Raw genomic sequence first — 13,388 nt, forward strand, 5'->3', positions numbered from 1 at the left:
AATAATTATGTATAAAATCGATAAGAATGATTACAAATTTGTGTTTTGAGTTTTTTATTTATCAGAGTCAGTCATTTCTCTGTTTATATTACAGTACATCTGATACCCATAAATTCACTCCAGGCCATCGTGCGGAAAAAAAATATTCTCAATACAGTTTTCTGAAATTTCCAAGGTGATCAAAATAGATTTTATGAATGCTACTTTCTATTAACATATATTTGTGGAAGACCAGACCATCTGGCTTGAGTAACCACTTGTGTCATTGTGGCCTCCATTTATATTTACATGGATGGATTAGCAGACTTTTGTTAGTTGAATGCTCACAACTCGGATGAGAATGCAACATGAATGTAAATGGAATGAAAGGTTTAGCCACTGGCACCAGGCCACACTACAGTCCCTGAAGGGGTTCATGATCAAACAGTCAATCTGCAGCCTTTTGTGTAATCTTGTTTTAGAACCACCATAAAACTGTTGACTTGTCGAGTCAGAACTGAAACCTGTTTGTTGCCATTGTTATTGTAGGTGCAAGCAGCTAAATGGGCTAAATGAGTGCCACTGTAGTCTCTGCAGCTGTTAGGTCTTCAACATGGCGATAATCAGATAAACACGACTGCAGTGTTCATGTAACACTTCGCTCCTCTCTGTGGTCTACAGCAAATACATCTGACCCTGAAGCTCATGTGCAAAAAAACAAACCCCTGTATATAACACAAACACTCGTGGATAAAAATAAAAGAGGAATAAAACATTAAGGTGATTCATATTTATTTAACTTATTTATTTACTTACTTTATTGCTGTCTTTATTTAAAACATACGTATAATGAATCAGTACATTTGTCAGAATCAGAGTTATTTGTTTACTGAATACTTCTGATGGCAAGTGAGGTGATGAAAGTAGCTCTTTTTTTTTGACTCTGAAAATATTATGTGATAGCTTTTAATGCAACGGCGCATAGTAAAGGTCACTGAGATGCCATCTCCACTGTTGTATCTGCTGCAGCTCGGCTTGCCCTTCCAGATGAGGTCGCTGTCTGTAACCGCTCCTCCATGTGTGGACCAACGTCAGGTCTGCAGGTGCAACTTTATTTGCCACATCGTGGTAATTTATCACCAGAGGTTACGAGTGGCCACCCCGAGCTGCTGCTTCCACTTGAGGAATGCTTTCATCTCCAGAGCAGACCGTGCAGAAGGATGCTGCAGGAGCGGACTCTCCAGGTGAAACTTGTTTTCTGTGGCTCATTATGACCCAGCCGGAGCTCACAGCGGGACTGCCAGGGTGTTCTCCAGAGCACCCCGGGATTGGGTTCCACCGGGGCACAAGTGGGGTTAATTGAAGGAATCTCAGGCATCTTTAAAATGCATCCCTGATCTCTCTGTTTCCACCTTTGTCTCTACTGGTTTTAAATGATGATGTTCTTAACACGACGAATCCAGTCCATACTTCTAACACAATTTCCAATGAAAATGAAAACCTGTTCTACACTAAATATCATATCAATCATTGCGAATCTCTTGTCTGACCAACTGTCATCCCCTCCTCCCCCTTTTCCTCTTTCACATCTTGTCTCGCCCTTTCTTTTTCTTCTCTTAACTCGCATTTTCTTTTCTTCTTCTCTCACCTCATCTTATTCACTTACTTCTCCATCATCTCCCGTCTTTTATCTCTTCTCTTTTCCCATCCTCAGATGTAAGTTACATTTCATCTCAGGTGAACATCATCCTGATTCTGATCTTGTGTTCCATCCTCATTTTTTTGTCTCCTCTCCGCATCTTGCTCTCAACTCCTCATCTCTGTGACACAGCCCTACAATTGTAAACTCACTCATAAGCACATGAACCTTTGCACATATTTGTGATCAACAGGGTTCAGAAGTACACTGTATGTTGGGAATAAACACTGTTGGGACTTTTAGGGGGGATTCCTCTCTTCATTTGTTTTTGCAACTATGCCTTTGTTCATTTTGCATTTCCTTCAAGTTTTATCTTTCATCAGACAAACAGTTGCATCTCCAATGTTTATTTAGGGTGTAGCCAATCAGGAAGTACACACACGACCAGATAGCATCGCCATTCATCAGAAAACGCACAACCGGAACAAAAAGACACTTGATCACACACAGTTGACTTTGGTGCCTGAGTGAAACAGCAGCGTCCTGTTGGAAGTGCCCTGCTGTGCGCATCATAAAGTGTAACAGGAGCCATGTATAGGCAGCAGAGCGGTGTGGGATCACCGGGGACCCTGTTATGTTAACTAGTCCCTGATGGAAGGACAACACATGCGGCTGAGTGAAGAACCAGGCGGGACGGCATTTGTCTCTGTCTGACTGAGGTGCTGTGCAACAAACAGGGGTGTCCTTCACATGTGGAAGGGTCACGGCAAAGCACGGAAAACGTGATCCAAGATGTGCTCCTCTGCAGATTGTTTTATGTGCGGAATTGAATGAAGATATTTTTACAGTCTGATGTGAGGACACAATGTGTAAATTTAATGAATTATATTATAATAATTCATTTCATATTTCTTTCTTTCATTTGTCTACTTTTAATCTGTCTTGGATCTGAGAGTAGTTTTGCACCAACAAATACCTTTGATGTATTTCAGAGAGCCCACATGTAGGGGGCAGCGAAGATTGTTTTTAAATCTCAGAACAAAGAGTTTGGTAGTTTGGTTAACAAAAATGTAGCTACATATGTATGACTAGAAAATACAGCACTGTCTTTACTGAGCTCATCCTGAGAGATACAGCAGCTCCACGTCTTAATAGTGGAACTGCATGACGTTGCTTTTATTGTCGCATAAATGTGTCTCATTGTGTCTTACCGGGCACATGTCAAAAGTGCTGCTAAGTTCATGCAGTTCAACAATACTGAACGATGAGTGCACTTACAGGTACATTCTAAATCTGCAGATGACTTCAGCTACTAACCTGTGAAATGTAACATACTCCTACTGCCATCAGATTATGGTGTTGAGATTTAGTGAAGTTGAATATATATATATAGATAGATAGATAGATAGATAGATAGATAGATATGGATATAGATATAGATATATATATAGATAGATAGATATAGATATAGATATAGATATAGATAGATAGATAGATAGATAGATAGATAGATAGATAGATAGATAGATAGATAGATAGATAGATAGATAGATAGATAGATAGATAGATAGATAGATAGATAGATAGATAGATAGATAGATAGATAGATAGATATAGATATATACCACATTAGCTGATCATAGCCGCTAGGTGGCACACTTGACCATCGCAATGCCAGGAACAGGAATGGGACACAGTGGTCCAAATATATTATCTGCTTATCAATAGCCGGCATTTCGTTCTGCCTGCTGGATCTGATCTCTTTGGGCGGGATGCTTGCAAGCCTGCTGGAGGTGAATAGGGATCCTACTGAATGTCCCCAACTCGAAATCCTCTTTGACATATCATTCGATCCTGTTCAAGAGCCTCCTCCCCAATCCAGCATCCACGGCCTTCAGCAGTAGAGCTTTAATGTGGCAGTTCAGCCAGTAGGTGGCAGCATTTGGTAAGATTGAGTGCAGCCGTTAAAAAGGCTTTTCATTCATTCATTCATTCTGCCGTGGGTCGTGGAGGGCTTGAGTCTATCCAAGCTTCAAGGGTTGATCCCCTGGACAGGATCATAGACCAATGTTGATTCACGAATTAGTCTGTTTTTTTAAGTCGCTGCAGTGGTTCTCTTTAGTCTAAGTGCATATAACCAACACACAATACACTACAGTCGCTTCACTACTGCTCTTGTTCATGTGGCATGAGGCCACAGGGGAAATTAAGTTCATTAAATTTGCCTTATCAATACGGTGTTTCCTCATGTATGTTTATACTGCAAAACAGATAACAAGCGCCGTGTGAGAGTTTGTTTCTTCAGAAACCTCTGGAATTGAATTGTATGATGACAACCTTCTTTGTTCACTGTCTGCTTCACCCTCCAGGCTTCGCCAGAAACTTCTATCGCTTGCATCTTTGTTGTGCAACCACCCGCATGTTCTCACTTCCCGCAACTTTTCGGAGATGCAACACGCTTATGTCACCACCAGTCTTGATCTTATATCTCACAGTGTAAGCGTTGTTTTGTTGATGATTCTGCAATGTCCTCCGTGAGCCTGAGTGATGGCTGTTATCTTAAGGTGCTGTGGAGATGTACTGTGCTCCAGACTTCCATCGCACCACATAATCTCTTCAGTGTGTGGACCAAGGTTTCCTCCTTGCTGATTGGTGGGGAGGAATTTCAGCCCAGGCCTTTCTTCACCGTGAGTGAGTGGGACAGAGTCCTCGCGGTGACGGCAGAAGACACTGACCCAAGATGTTTGTCGTTGCATATGCTCCATCCATCTCTTACTCAGGAAAAAGACCCACCTCACACCTCCGCCTTGTTTCAACTGACAACCATGGTCTCAATGCTGCTCATATTTATCCCGTGACTTCCTTCTGCGGCTCAACTGCCCACTCTCAGTCAGAATAGACAAAATGAAATTGTGTACAGTAAATTCAGGTGCAATGTCAGTCTCAAGTTGACTTTAGGAAACTGGACATGTAACCTTTGCCCTGCAGAAAACATGTAAAGTGACTTATAGGAGGTGAGGTTGCCTCTCTATGTACATATTATTTTGAATGCTCAACCCTTACTCATGGTCACAAACATAAGATTCACAACTGATGGAACACTCACGGGTTTTCTGAGGCAGGTAGCTGGTGTCCCTTCACAGTTCAAGAGAGCTGCGCCATTGTCGTCTTACCGCTACTTCCATACTCCCAATAGGTGATCTGTTCTGACTGTGAGCCTTTCAGTAAATACACTCTTTCTCATACTGAAAAATCAACTCAGAAAAAGACGCTTTGGAATCATCTTTATTTAGCATTCTTTGACATGCAGCAGTGATTCTTACATGGTGATGTCATAAACATGCTGACAGGAACATTTTAAAATTGTCTTTTACATTTATCCTTTTGGTTATGGTTCTGATCCAAAATATCACATTACGCGACAGACATATCAGTTCAGATGGTAAACTTTACAAAATGTCCTCCCACATCTAACTGGACGAGTTGAGGATGCGGGAGTCTGCCGAGTCAGAACGCTCTTCATATTCTTCATCGGGAGAGTAAAGTCCGGGTTTGGGCCCTAAACTGCAGTTCTCGTCCTGGCCACTGATGCGCGACTCTTCAGAGGCTCTGGTTGGCAGGAGGGTGGAGGTGCGGAATACACCAGTGCCGGGGGCGGCGGGAGAGAAAGGGGTTACGTACTGAGCTGCCGACCGGAGCTGGTACTGCTGCTGCAGGGCCATGGTGTTCCACAGGGTCACGTCGTTGTGCATGAAGGGTCCTGCCTGACTGCGAGTCAAAGAGTTGCGCAGCATCAGGGGGTAGCGTGTTGGCTGGGGGAACGAGGGGTGCGGTAGAGAGACCCCCAGACTCCCAGTTGTCACCACGCCTGAAGATGAGTCTGACGCGAACCGGAGTGACTCGGGAACCCTGAAAGCTGAGCCGACGGACCACTTGGCTGAAGAGGATACCTGGTGGTAGGAACTAAGGCTGTGTTCAAAAGGGTGTCCATTTGTGGGCAACACCAGGGATTCCGGGTGCTGGTCTGCGTGCTTGTGCACGCTGCCGTCCGGACTGCGACTGGACAGAAGAGCCTCGATTGCCCCCACGAGGTCTCCCCCACAGCCTCGGAGGATTAGCTCCAAAACTGGAGGCTTGTGAGCCGGGAATATCTTCTTGAGGACATCTAGCGGGGGATGGTTTGCCTTCAGGCTGAAGGGCAGGTTGATGGAGCCAGCAAGGCCTTCAATCAGGACACCACGTTCCCCGGAGCTGGCCTCATACTTCTGTGGACTCCCTGGTTTACTCTCTTTTTCGCCAGATTTTTGCAGGGCAAAGTTGTTTTCCTCCGAGTTGGACGGTGTGTCTGGAGGATCTGGGGTGTAGCAGGAGTTTGGTTTAGAACCTTCAGGGGAGCTGACTGGGTCCTGGTCCTTCTCACTTACGCTCCCACCATTTTCACCGCCGGACACCTCATCAGGAGCATCTTCTGCTGACTCTGGAACACAGAGAACAAAAGTCAGTGCTGTAGCTGGAGTGCGAATTACAAGTAACATCCGACTTACGACCGTGATCGGTTCCGACCAACCGATCATAAGTCAGATTGGACGTAAGTTCAAAATAGCCGACGCAAGGATTATAGGTGCTACTGTAGTGGTAGATGGCTTTGTGAGAGTGAGATGCTGGGATACTGTGCTGCCGTAACTGTTGTACGCGATGGCAGGCTGCTACGTGCTGCGGTGCCAGACATTGAATAAAAACAAATAAGCATTTGATGTCTGTGGTCGTAAGAACGGGTGGACTTAAGTCGTAAGTCGGATGTTACTTGTACTGTACAATAATCTTTGTCTGCATTTTTGTCCCAATATTTACAATGTAACGTGTCACCGACTAGCTAGCTGCAGGACTGTGGGCTAGTTTAGTAAGCAGAGGCCCAAGAAAGCCACTGTGTCTATTATAATTGCTGCTAGTAGCAGTATAAGGTTCCTATAAAGAGCACAACTGACGAGTTGTGGTGAAAGAAAAAATAATTTACAGGAAGGAAGGAAAGAGGATGTGACCCCGGCACTGATCCAATGATGATGTGCAGCAGATCAGACTAGAGTTTGAACACCGACTGCCTTCACATGAACATCTTAGTGTCAGTGTCTGATTCTGGTTTAAGAGTCTAACCGCGACAGAAATGAGAATCCTTTGGACATCAAGCTGTGTCATGAAGGTTTCCTCTGGTTCTCCTATTCTTAAATTTGTCAACACAAAGTGCAGTATATTAAACCGGTTCACACCGTCTGCTTCTTAGTAACATTTCATTGCAAGTTGACCTCCTGCAAGAAACATGCCGATTACATTCGAGTCAAAGTTTCCGCATCCAGCCCTTGACGTTGTGATGGTCTCGGTGTTTTAGCCTGACCCCCCACTGAATCAAATGCTCATGAAGGATCATTCAGAAATAGCATTTTATTTGTGGGGGGTGAAGTGTTAAGATGATTGACTGAACATTTATAGAAAACTGACTCACTATATAAGTAATTGCAGTGTAATATCATGACACAATATGTCTTACAAGGACTATAGTAATATCGGCAGACATATTATTTTGTTAGTCTGGTTAACAGTAATGAGACTATCATTAATATTTCCATCCATCCCTGTCAGGTAAAACCATCAGTATTATTGCCGTCATTTAGTGTCCACTAAGAGGGGAAAGTGTTCCGAAATGAGTTCCCAAATATCAGTAGAAATGTTTCTTGAAGCATATTTCAATCCTGTTCTCAGTACAAAATTACCGAGACAATGTCGACAATCATCTGACACTCATCTTTTTTTTCCACACAGATTATATTTTATGTTTATGTTGAGCAAATAATGGCCATGACACTGAGTAGCTGTTGAACTTCAACGCAGCAGAATTGTGAAGAGACACTATTCTGTCTTAAGTTCAGCACCGCAGTGGTGAAAGATTTCTCTAGTTAACCTGCTGTCGACAGATCCTGCTAATGCCCCCTGAACACTATATTTAAAACATGGTCCCTTGTTTAAATCATAAGCTTGACTTGGATATTAAAATATTATTACTTACAAAAAAAATTTAATTCTCTTTTTTTAATAGAACAAAACTGTCGATTTTCTCAGTAATGCTATTTGAGTTAGCTCATATCTAAGCAACAATAACAACGTTCATTATTATTATTATTATTATTATTATTATTAGCTACTTCAGGTACACAATATTATTTTAATTATTGACAGGATTTCGAGATTTCCTCCAATTTTGTTTACAGTGAATTGCATTAGAGTAAATTATTGGAACGATTGCACACATATTATTATTATTATTATTATTTTATTGTTGTTGTTGTCGTTATTATGTTGGTATTATATCATTTAAACCTATGAAACTATAATTCAAATAAATGAATAATTCATTCCTAATCCTGAAAATGTCTGTCAGGTCAGAAAAACGAAAATGTTTTCACAGACCTGTCTAACATCCTCACTCAACTAAACTCAATGGTCACTTCATCAGTCCGAGGTCAAACATCAAACCCACACACTGACCGGAGCAGGCTTGCGTCGCCGTGTTCGCCTCGCCGCCGCTCCATCTCAGCTCCAGCTCCTCCGTCCTCCCCTGGCCTCCCTGGTTCCCCTCGGCCGTCGTCGACACTCCGATGGCGGGGAGGACGCGCAGAGACTCCGGGATGAGGCTCTCCAGACTCTCGTTGGCCTGCTGCCTCCGCAGCGCCACCTGCGCCGCCATGACGCGTTGCCGCTCGATGATGAGGATGCACTTCTCGCAGGTGCAGTCCTTGAAGCGGCAGTAGCGCTTGTGGCCTTTGAGCCAGGACAGCACGCCGTGGTTCCGGCACCGAGCGCACTTGGGGGTCCTCTGCAGCGGGGCCCGCGGCTGGGAGACCGGAGCCCCCATGTACAAGTAAGGAGACCCGTATCCATTCATGCTGTCAGTGCGCGTGTGGCAGCGCGGGTGTGAGCAGCGAAGAGACAGAGGTGGGCTCCACCTTCAGCCCGCGGACACGCGTCACGCACTTATGAGGAGCCACTACACCCCGCCAGGTCGTCGCTATGGGCCAAACCCTCCAATCAAGACGGTGGGCTCCCACCCCCGAACCTGCCAGAGCCACGAGGGTGATGTATACACACGTTCACTTGAATTAACAGCGGTGGTTTATGACAGCAACAATATCCTTCCGCTTCAGCCAACGCGTAAAAGACACGCGTGTATTTAATAGCATCATGTCAGTCCCTTGAAAACACTGGGCAATATTTGCGGCACTTTTAATAAATGCATTTTATTTTGATGATGACAACTAAACATGATACAATTAAACGGTGACATATTATTGTTGGAGCTGTTTACCTGTCTGACATTTAGTGACGAAATAAGGGATGCTCTGTCGATATCCCAAACGTTGTCTAAACACTTATTAACGGAGGAAAAAAGGTGAACTAGAATAATGAGCGAATCGTATAATAAAAAAAAAAACATTTTATAATCATTTAATTATTTAAACACAATGGCTGATTTATTTAAAATAGATTTTCATTGTAAAAGATAATAATAAAAACTACCGAAATATATCGCCGTTTTTAAAGTTAACTTATTTACACCTTTTCATTTGCACTCATAATAATATATTGTAAAACCGTTCATATTTGTCCATATATGTCTAGGTTCTTGTTCATTTTCGTCATCGTATAGAGTGTGTAAAAACAATTCTTTAACATAATCTCTGTAAATATGTTAGTTTCTAAATTACAAGTCTAAGTAATGACTTGGCTTATTTAATATTTATTTATTGATACATTTTATTTGTTTGTTTGTTTTTTTAAGTATAAAAAGACAGCCACTGGGGAAAGAGTCATTCTAGCATCATTCATTAAAAAAAGGATAAAATAAATGATTTTAAAAAGGAAAGTAAAATGATCTGCTGAGAGTGATGATCAGTTATCACTTTTTTCTATCAAATTGAACTGTAACAAACTTTTGATAATCTGTATTGCTGAATTTCACAGAGAAATTATGTTTATTATTATTATTATTATTATTTGTACTTATATTGTAACAAACATAAGCACTTGACAAGTATCAAACTGCAACCAGGGACTAACATCTGCCTTCCAAACTCCTCCGCTCCTGTTTTGCCCGGACAACATGAATATTGCCTGGACAACATGAATAAATTCAATATTCCCCGGGTGACTCCCACTCCCACAAATCTACTGGTCCGGCACAAACGTGGTCACCTTGAAATTTCCTGCGCTATTTTCCAATTAAAAGCTTAATCGCTCCGGATCCAGGCAGCACGCAGGGAACTTCTCTTCTCCTGAAGCCTCGTGCTCTGAGCCCATTATTTGCTTGAATAAACCTTTTTTTTACGATGAGAAATGGGCCGCGGCTTTGTCCCGGTGTTGTGTTTCAATGGCCTCTATTAGCATCAACTTCTCCAGCATGTCGAGAGTTAATTATCTCAGTTATGTCGCGAGGAGGGAGAAGAAACACCCCGCGAGATGACCTGATGCTTTATGAGCTCCATGGATGCTTTGTTTGTTCCCAAGTGAGGTATTTACTTTTCTTTAAATGGAAGCACCTCCAGTGCGCCACTCTAATTCACACTGATTCAAAGGTCGTTGTGGGCCCACTTTGTTGGGTGGGTGGTTCTGAGTGGGCTTGTTTGGGTGCAGATGGAGAAGCTGTAAACAGTTGGCAGTACCTGAGCACATCAGAGGGATAGTTCACAAGTTTGGAGACTAGGTTAGGGAGGACAGATGGTTCGGACATGTTAAGAGGAGAGATGTTGGAAAAGGAAGAAGAGGAAGACCACTAAAAAGATTCATGGCTGAATGAGGACATGAAGAAGACAGGTGGGACAAGGGAGGATGGTGGTGAAGGTGGAGGACGTGCAGTGCCAGCTCCTGATGGGCAATGAAGAAAGAAGAGGAGCAGGGCTGGTTTGTAATGAGGGAGGAAGCCGGTCTCCCCAGGACGTTCTGCAGGGGGGCCGACCTCTGCCCTTCCAGCCTATTATGAGGTACTGATTGGGGGCGTCGACACCATTCAGAGCCCCCTTTACAGCACGGCTGATTTAAGTCTCTCTGGGGAGACGCGACATTGAAGAAGTGCAGAGGAATTAGCTACGCACTCCAAACAGTCAGACGTGTGCGGCTAGACATGGATCTGGTTTACACTGCATCTTGAATACACACTTTCAGTAAAACTACAATTATCAAGAAGTTGACAACAAAAAACATTTTAAACGTATAAACACGTTTATTTTTATACTTACTATATACAGTTACATTACCATTTCATTGGTGAACTAAACATGTTCAATATTGCACAATTTAATATTCAAATAGTTCATTCTCATCCAAATTTTCATTGAAATTCTCCACCAAAATGACTATGTATATATATATATATATATATATATATATATATATATATATATATATATATATATATATATATATATTTATTTATTTATTTATTTATTTATTTTTAATACAAGAGCTGTTTAGACCACAACTGCATTTACATTGTACCAACATTTAAATAAATCAAAATAAGAAGCATCTTGGCTAACACTTCCCTTTTTACATATAACATCTGTTTTGTGAGTGAATGGTCGTTGAACATTTTAAATTTTTAAAATGCTTTTTAAGAAGAAAAAATATCTACAGCCATTTTAATTAATTTGACTCTGGAACCACACTTTCAATTTTCTAAAATAAAATAAAATTTGCTTTTACATTTAGTCCTTCCATCCATTAGTTTCCAGTCATCCAAGACAGGCTCACTGGGCAGCTGCCAGAAGAACTTGTCAGCAGGATGCATGGAGGTGTTACCTGGTCAGCTGTGCGGGTCTGTCCAGGGGTTCACCAGAATCCATCCAAGATGACCCACCTCAAATAGCTTCTCTCATTATGAGTGTTTTTACTTTGAGTCTCTGCTGGATGGCGGAGCATCTCACCTTATTTCTAAGCCAGTGTGACCCCTCCACAAAAGCTGCCTTAGGATTTGGGGGATCTTCCCTCTCACGCTCCTGGCGCTGCATCACGATTGATAGCAGACCAAGAGTTAGACCATGTGACACTTTGACTCGCCGCGTCAGACACGAGGCCGCAGCTCCAGAAGGACAAGCCACGCGGTCTCCCTCGACAACCGTGATCAAATGGCCTTCCTTAACTAAACTCATAAAGCAGGCGGCGATAAAAGTCAATCTCCTGTAAAATCCAATTAAGTCATTATCTGACTGATTGTATCTTTAATTGAAAACAGAAGTGACAGTAAATTTCTATGATATATCAGGATCAATCGATACTGCCGCACAGTCTGCCCTCAGCCGGTGATTTATAACCTCAGCGCCATCGAGGTAACTCCACATTCTTCTCTCTAAAACCACTGGTGGATGAAATTAAGAGTAAGTGCGATTCATAAAAAGAAGTGGTGTTATTGATCACAACAGATGGGGCAAAGTCCTATGAATGTTCCAGCAGCAAGAAAATACAAGTAATTTTCTTTTCTCTGCTTTATATTGGTGCTCACTGTGCGGCGGCACATTTACACTCCATCACCGCGGAGCGTTTTTATTTCCATAAAACTTGTAGCGACATAAACCCACTGGCTCGGAATTACTTTTGTTGCTGTCTCATTCAGCCACAAACACAAATTCATGCTTTCGGAGCGGTTCGGGACAAAGCGCCGCCTCATAAAAACATGCAGGAGCCGAGGCAGCTGGAGGAGCAAACCACGATATTAAATCACACGGAGGCAACAAAACGTAATACTCATTATTTGGTGAAATAATAAAAAAGCAGAGCTTGAATAGATGATAGCAAAACAGTCACAGCCACTGAATAGTTGTGCAGAGCTGTGTCTCATTGTGTCACTACTCACACCGGCCAGCTGGGGGAAGCATGTGCAGAACTGTTGTTTGAGGTGGATTCGTTCAACAAAGAAGACTTTAAGCACTGTTTGTGCAGCTAAAAACCATAGGGTATCAGTGATGTTTGCTGAATTGTTTTTGTCAGAAAACATTGGGGTGACGGCAGCGCTGCTTTGGTGAGAGTCTAGGTACATGTCTTGGGCGACATTTGTTGCACCAAATGCTAAACAAAACCTAAACCTTTTATGGTAACGTGTCCAGAGAGGGACAATTCATCCACAAGAGCAGGAAGTTAAAAGGTAGAGAAGCTAACCAGGCCTCAAAACGTATCATGTGTGATCAGAAATATAACATGCATTTAAATATCTCATTGCATTCATCGCGTGGAGAGCTTGAACTGTTGCAGGGGATTATGACACTTTAAAATTAGTCCATTAGATTATTATTATATTATTGAATCATGTCTTGGGCCATATTCAAATCATACTTTGGCCTCACATGGCCTGACAAATAGAGTCCAAAATGAACACTGCTTTATGACAATATTGCAAAAATTAAAACCAAAAAAGAAATACATTTGGTGGGAAATAAGGAGTATTTAATTTAATATTGAAATGAGCAAATAGATGCGATAACATTTAGAACAAGTCGAAACATTACACTTTGAAGGTATTTTTAATAATAGTTTTCTATTAATATTTAAATTAATTAAAAAGAATTGCATTTATACATTCAGTATATAAATGGTTCATGGTGTTTGTGGGACACACAATAATCGCATATTTGATGAGTTATGAATAATTATAATGCGACATAGACATTTCTTGTATTTCATTTTCATTTTCATTTCAGTGTACTGCAGCCCTAATGTAATAAATCAATCCAAA

The 13,388-nt window shown here is 42.0% G+C and overlaps 1 protein-coding gene across 5 annotated transcripts; it reads right to left on the reverse strand.

Moving 5' to 3' along the window:
* Positions 1-5,019: 5,019 nt before the first annotated feature.
* Positions 5,020-8,552, reverse strand: dmrt3a (doublesex and mab-3 related transcription factor 3a). 5 transcript variants are annotated; one of them, XM_053871237.1, is made up of 3 exons: positions 8,184-8,552; positions 6,978-7,002; positions 5,020-6,095 (listed from the first exon to the last, which is right to left on the reverse strand). In XM_053871237.1, the coding sequence occupies exons 1-3, from the start codon at positions 8,550-8,552 to the stop codon at positions 5,089-5,091; spliced, it is 1,401 nt and encodes a 466-aa protein (XP_053727212.1). In that variant the 3' UTR covers positions 5,020-5,088. The 5 variants fall into 5 exon arrangements, with proteins under 5 accessions (XP_053727212.1, XP_053727211.1, XP_053727207.1 ...); XM_053871236.1 differs by lacking the exon at positions 6,978-7,002 and having other exon boundaries at positions 5,020-6,086; positions 8,156-8,552; XM_053871232.1 differs by lacking the exon at positions 6,978-7,002 and having other exon boundaries at positions 8,156-8,552.
* Positions 8,553-13,388: the final 4,836 nt, after the last annotated feature.

This window comes from Synchiropus splendidus, chromosome 7 (assembly GCF_027744825.2).
Source record: "Synchiropus splendidus isolate RoL2022-P1 chromosome 7, RoL_Sspl_1.0, whole genome shotgun sequence".
NCBI classification, from domain to species: domain Eukaryota; kingdom Metazoa; phylum Chordata; class Actinopteri; order Syngnathiformes; family Callionymidae; genus Synchiropus; species Synchiropus splendidus.

What these genes read in the sequence shown, in the direction of transcription:
- dmrt3a (XM_053871233.1), bottom strand. Translation starts at nt 8,552, where the DNA reads ATGAATGGATACGGGTCTCCTTACTTGTACATGGGGGCTCCGGTCTCC. An exon ending in CTGCTCCGGTCAGTGTGTGG is followed by an intron (nt 6,096 to 8,143) that starts GTTTGATGTTTG and finishes TCTGTGTTCCAG; the next exon opens with AGTCAGCAGAAGATGCTCCT.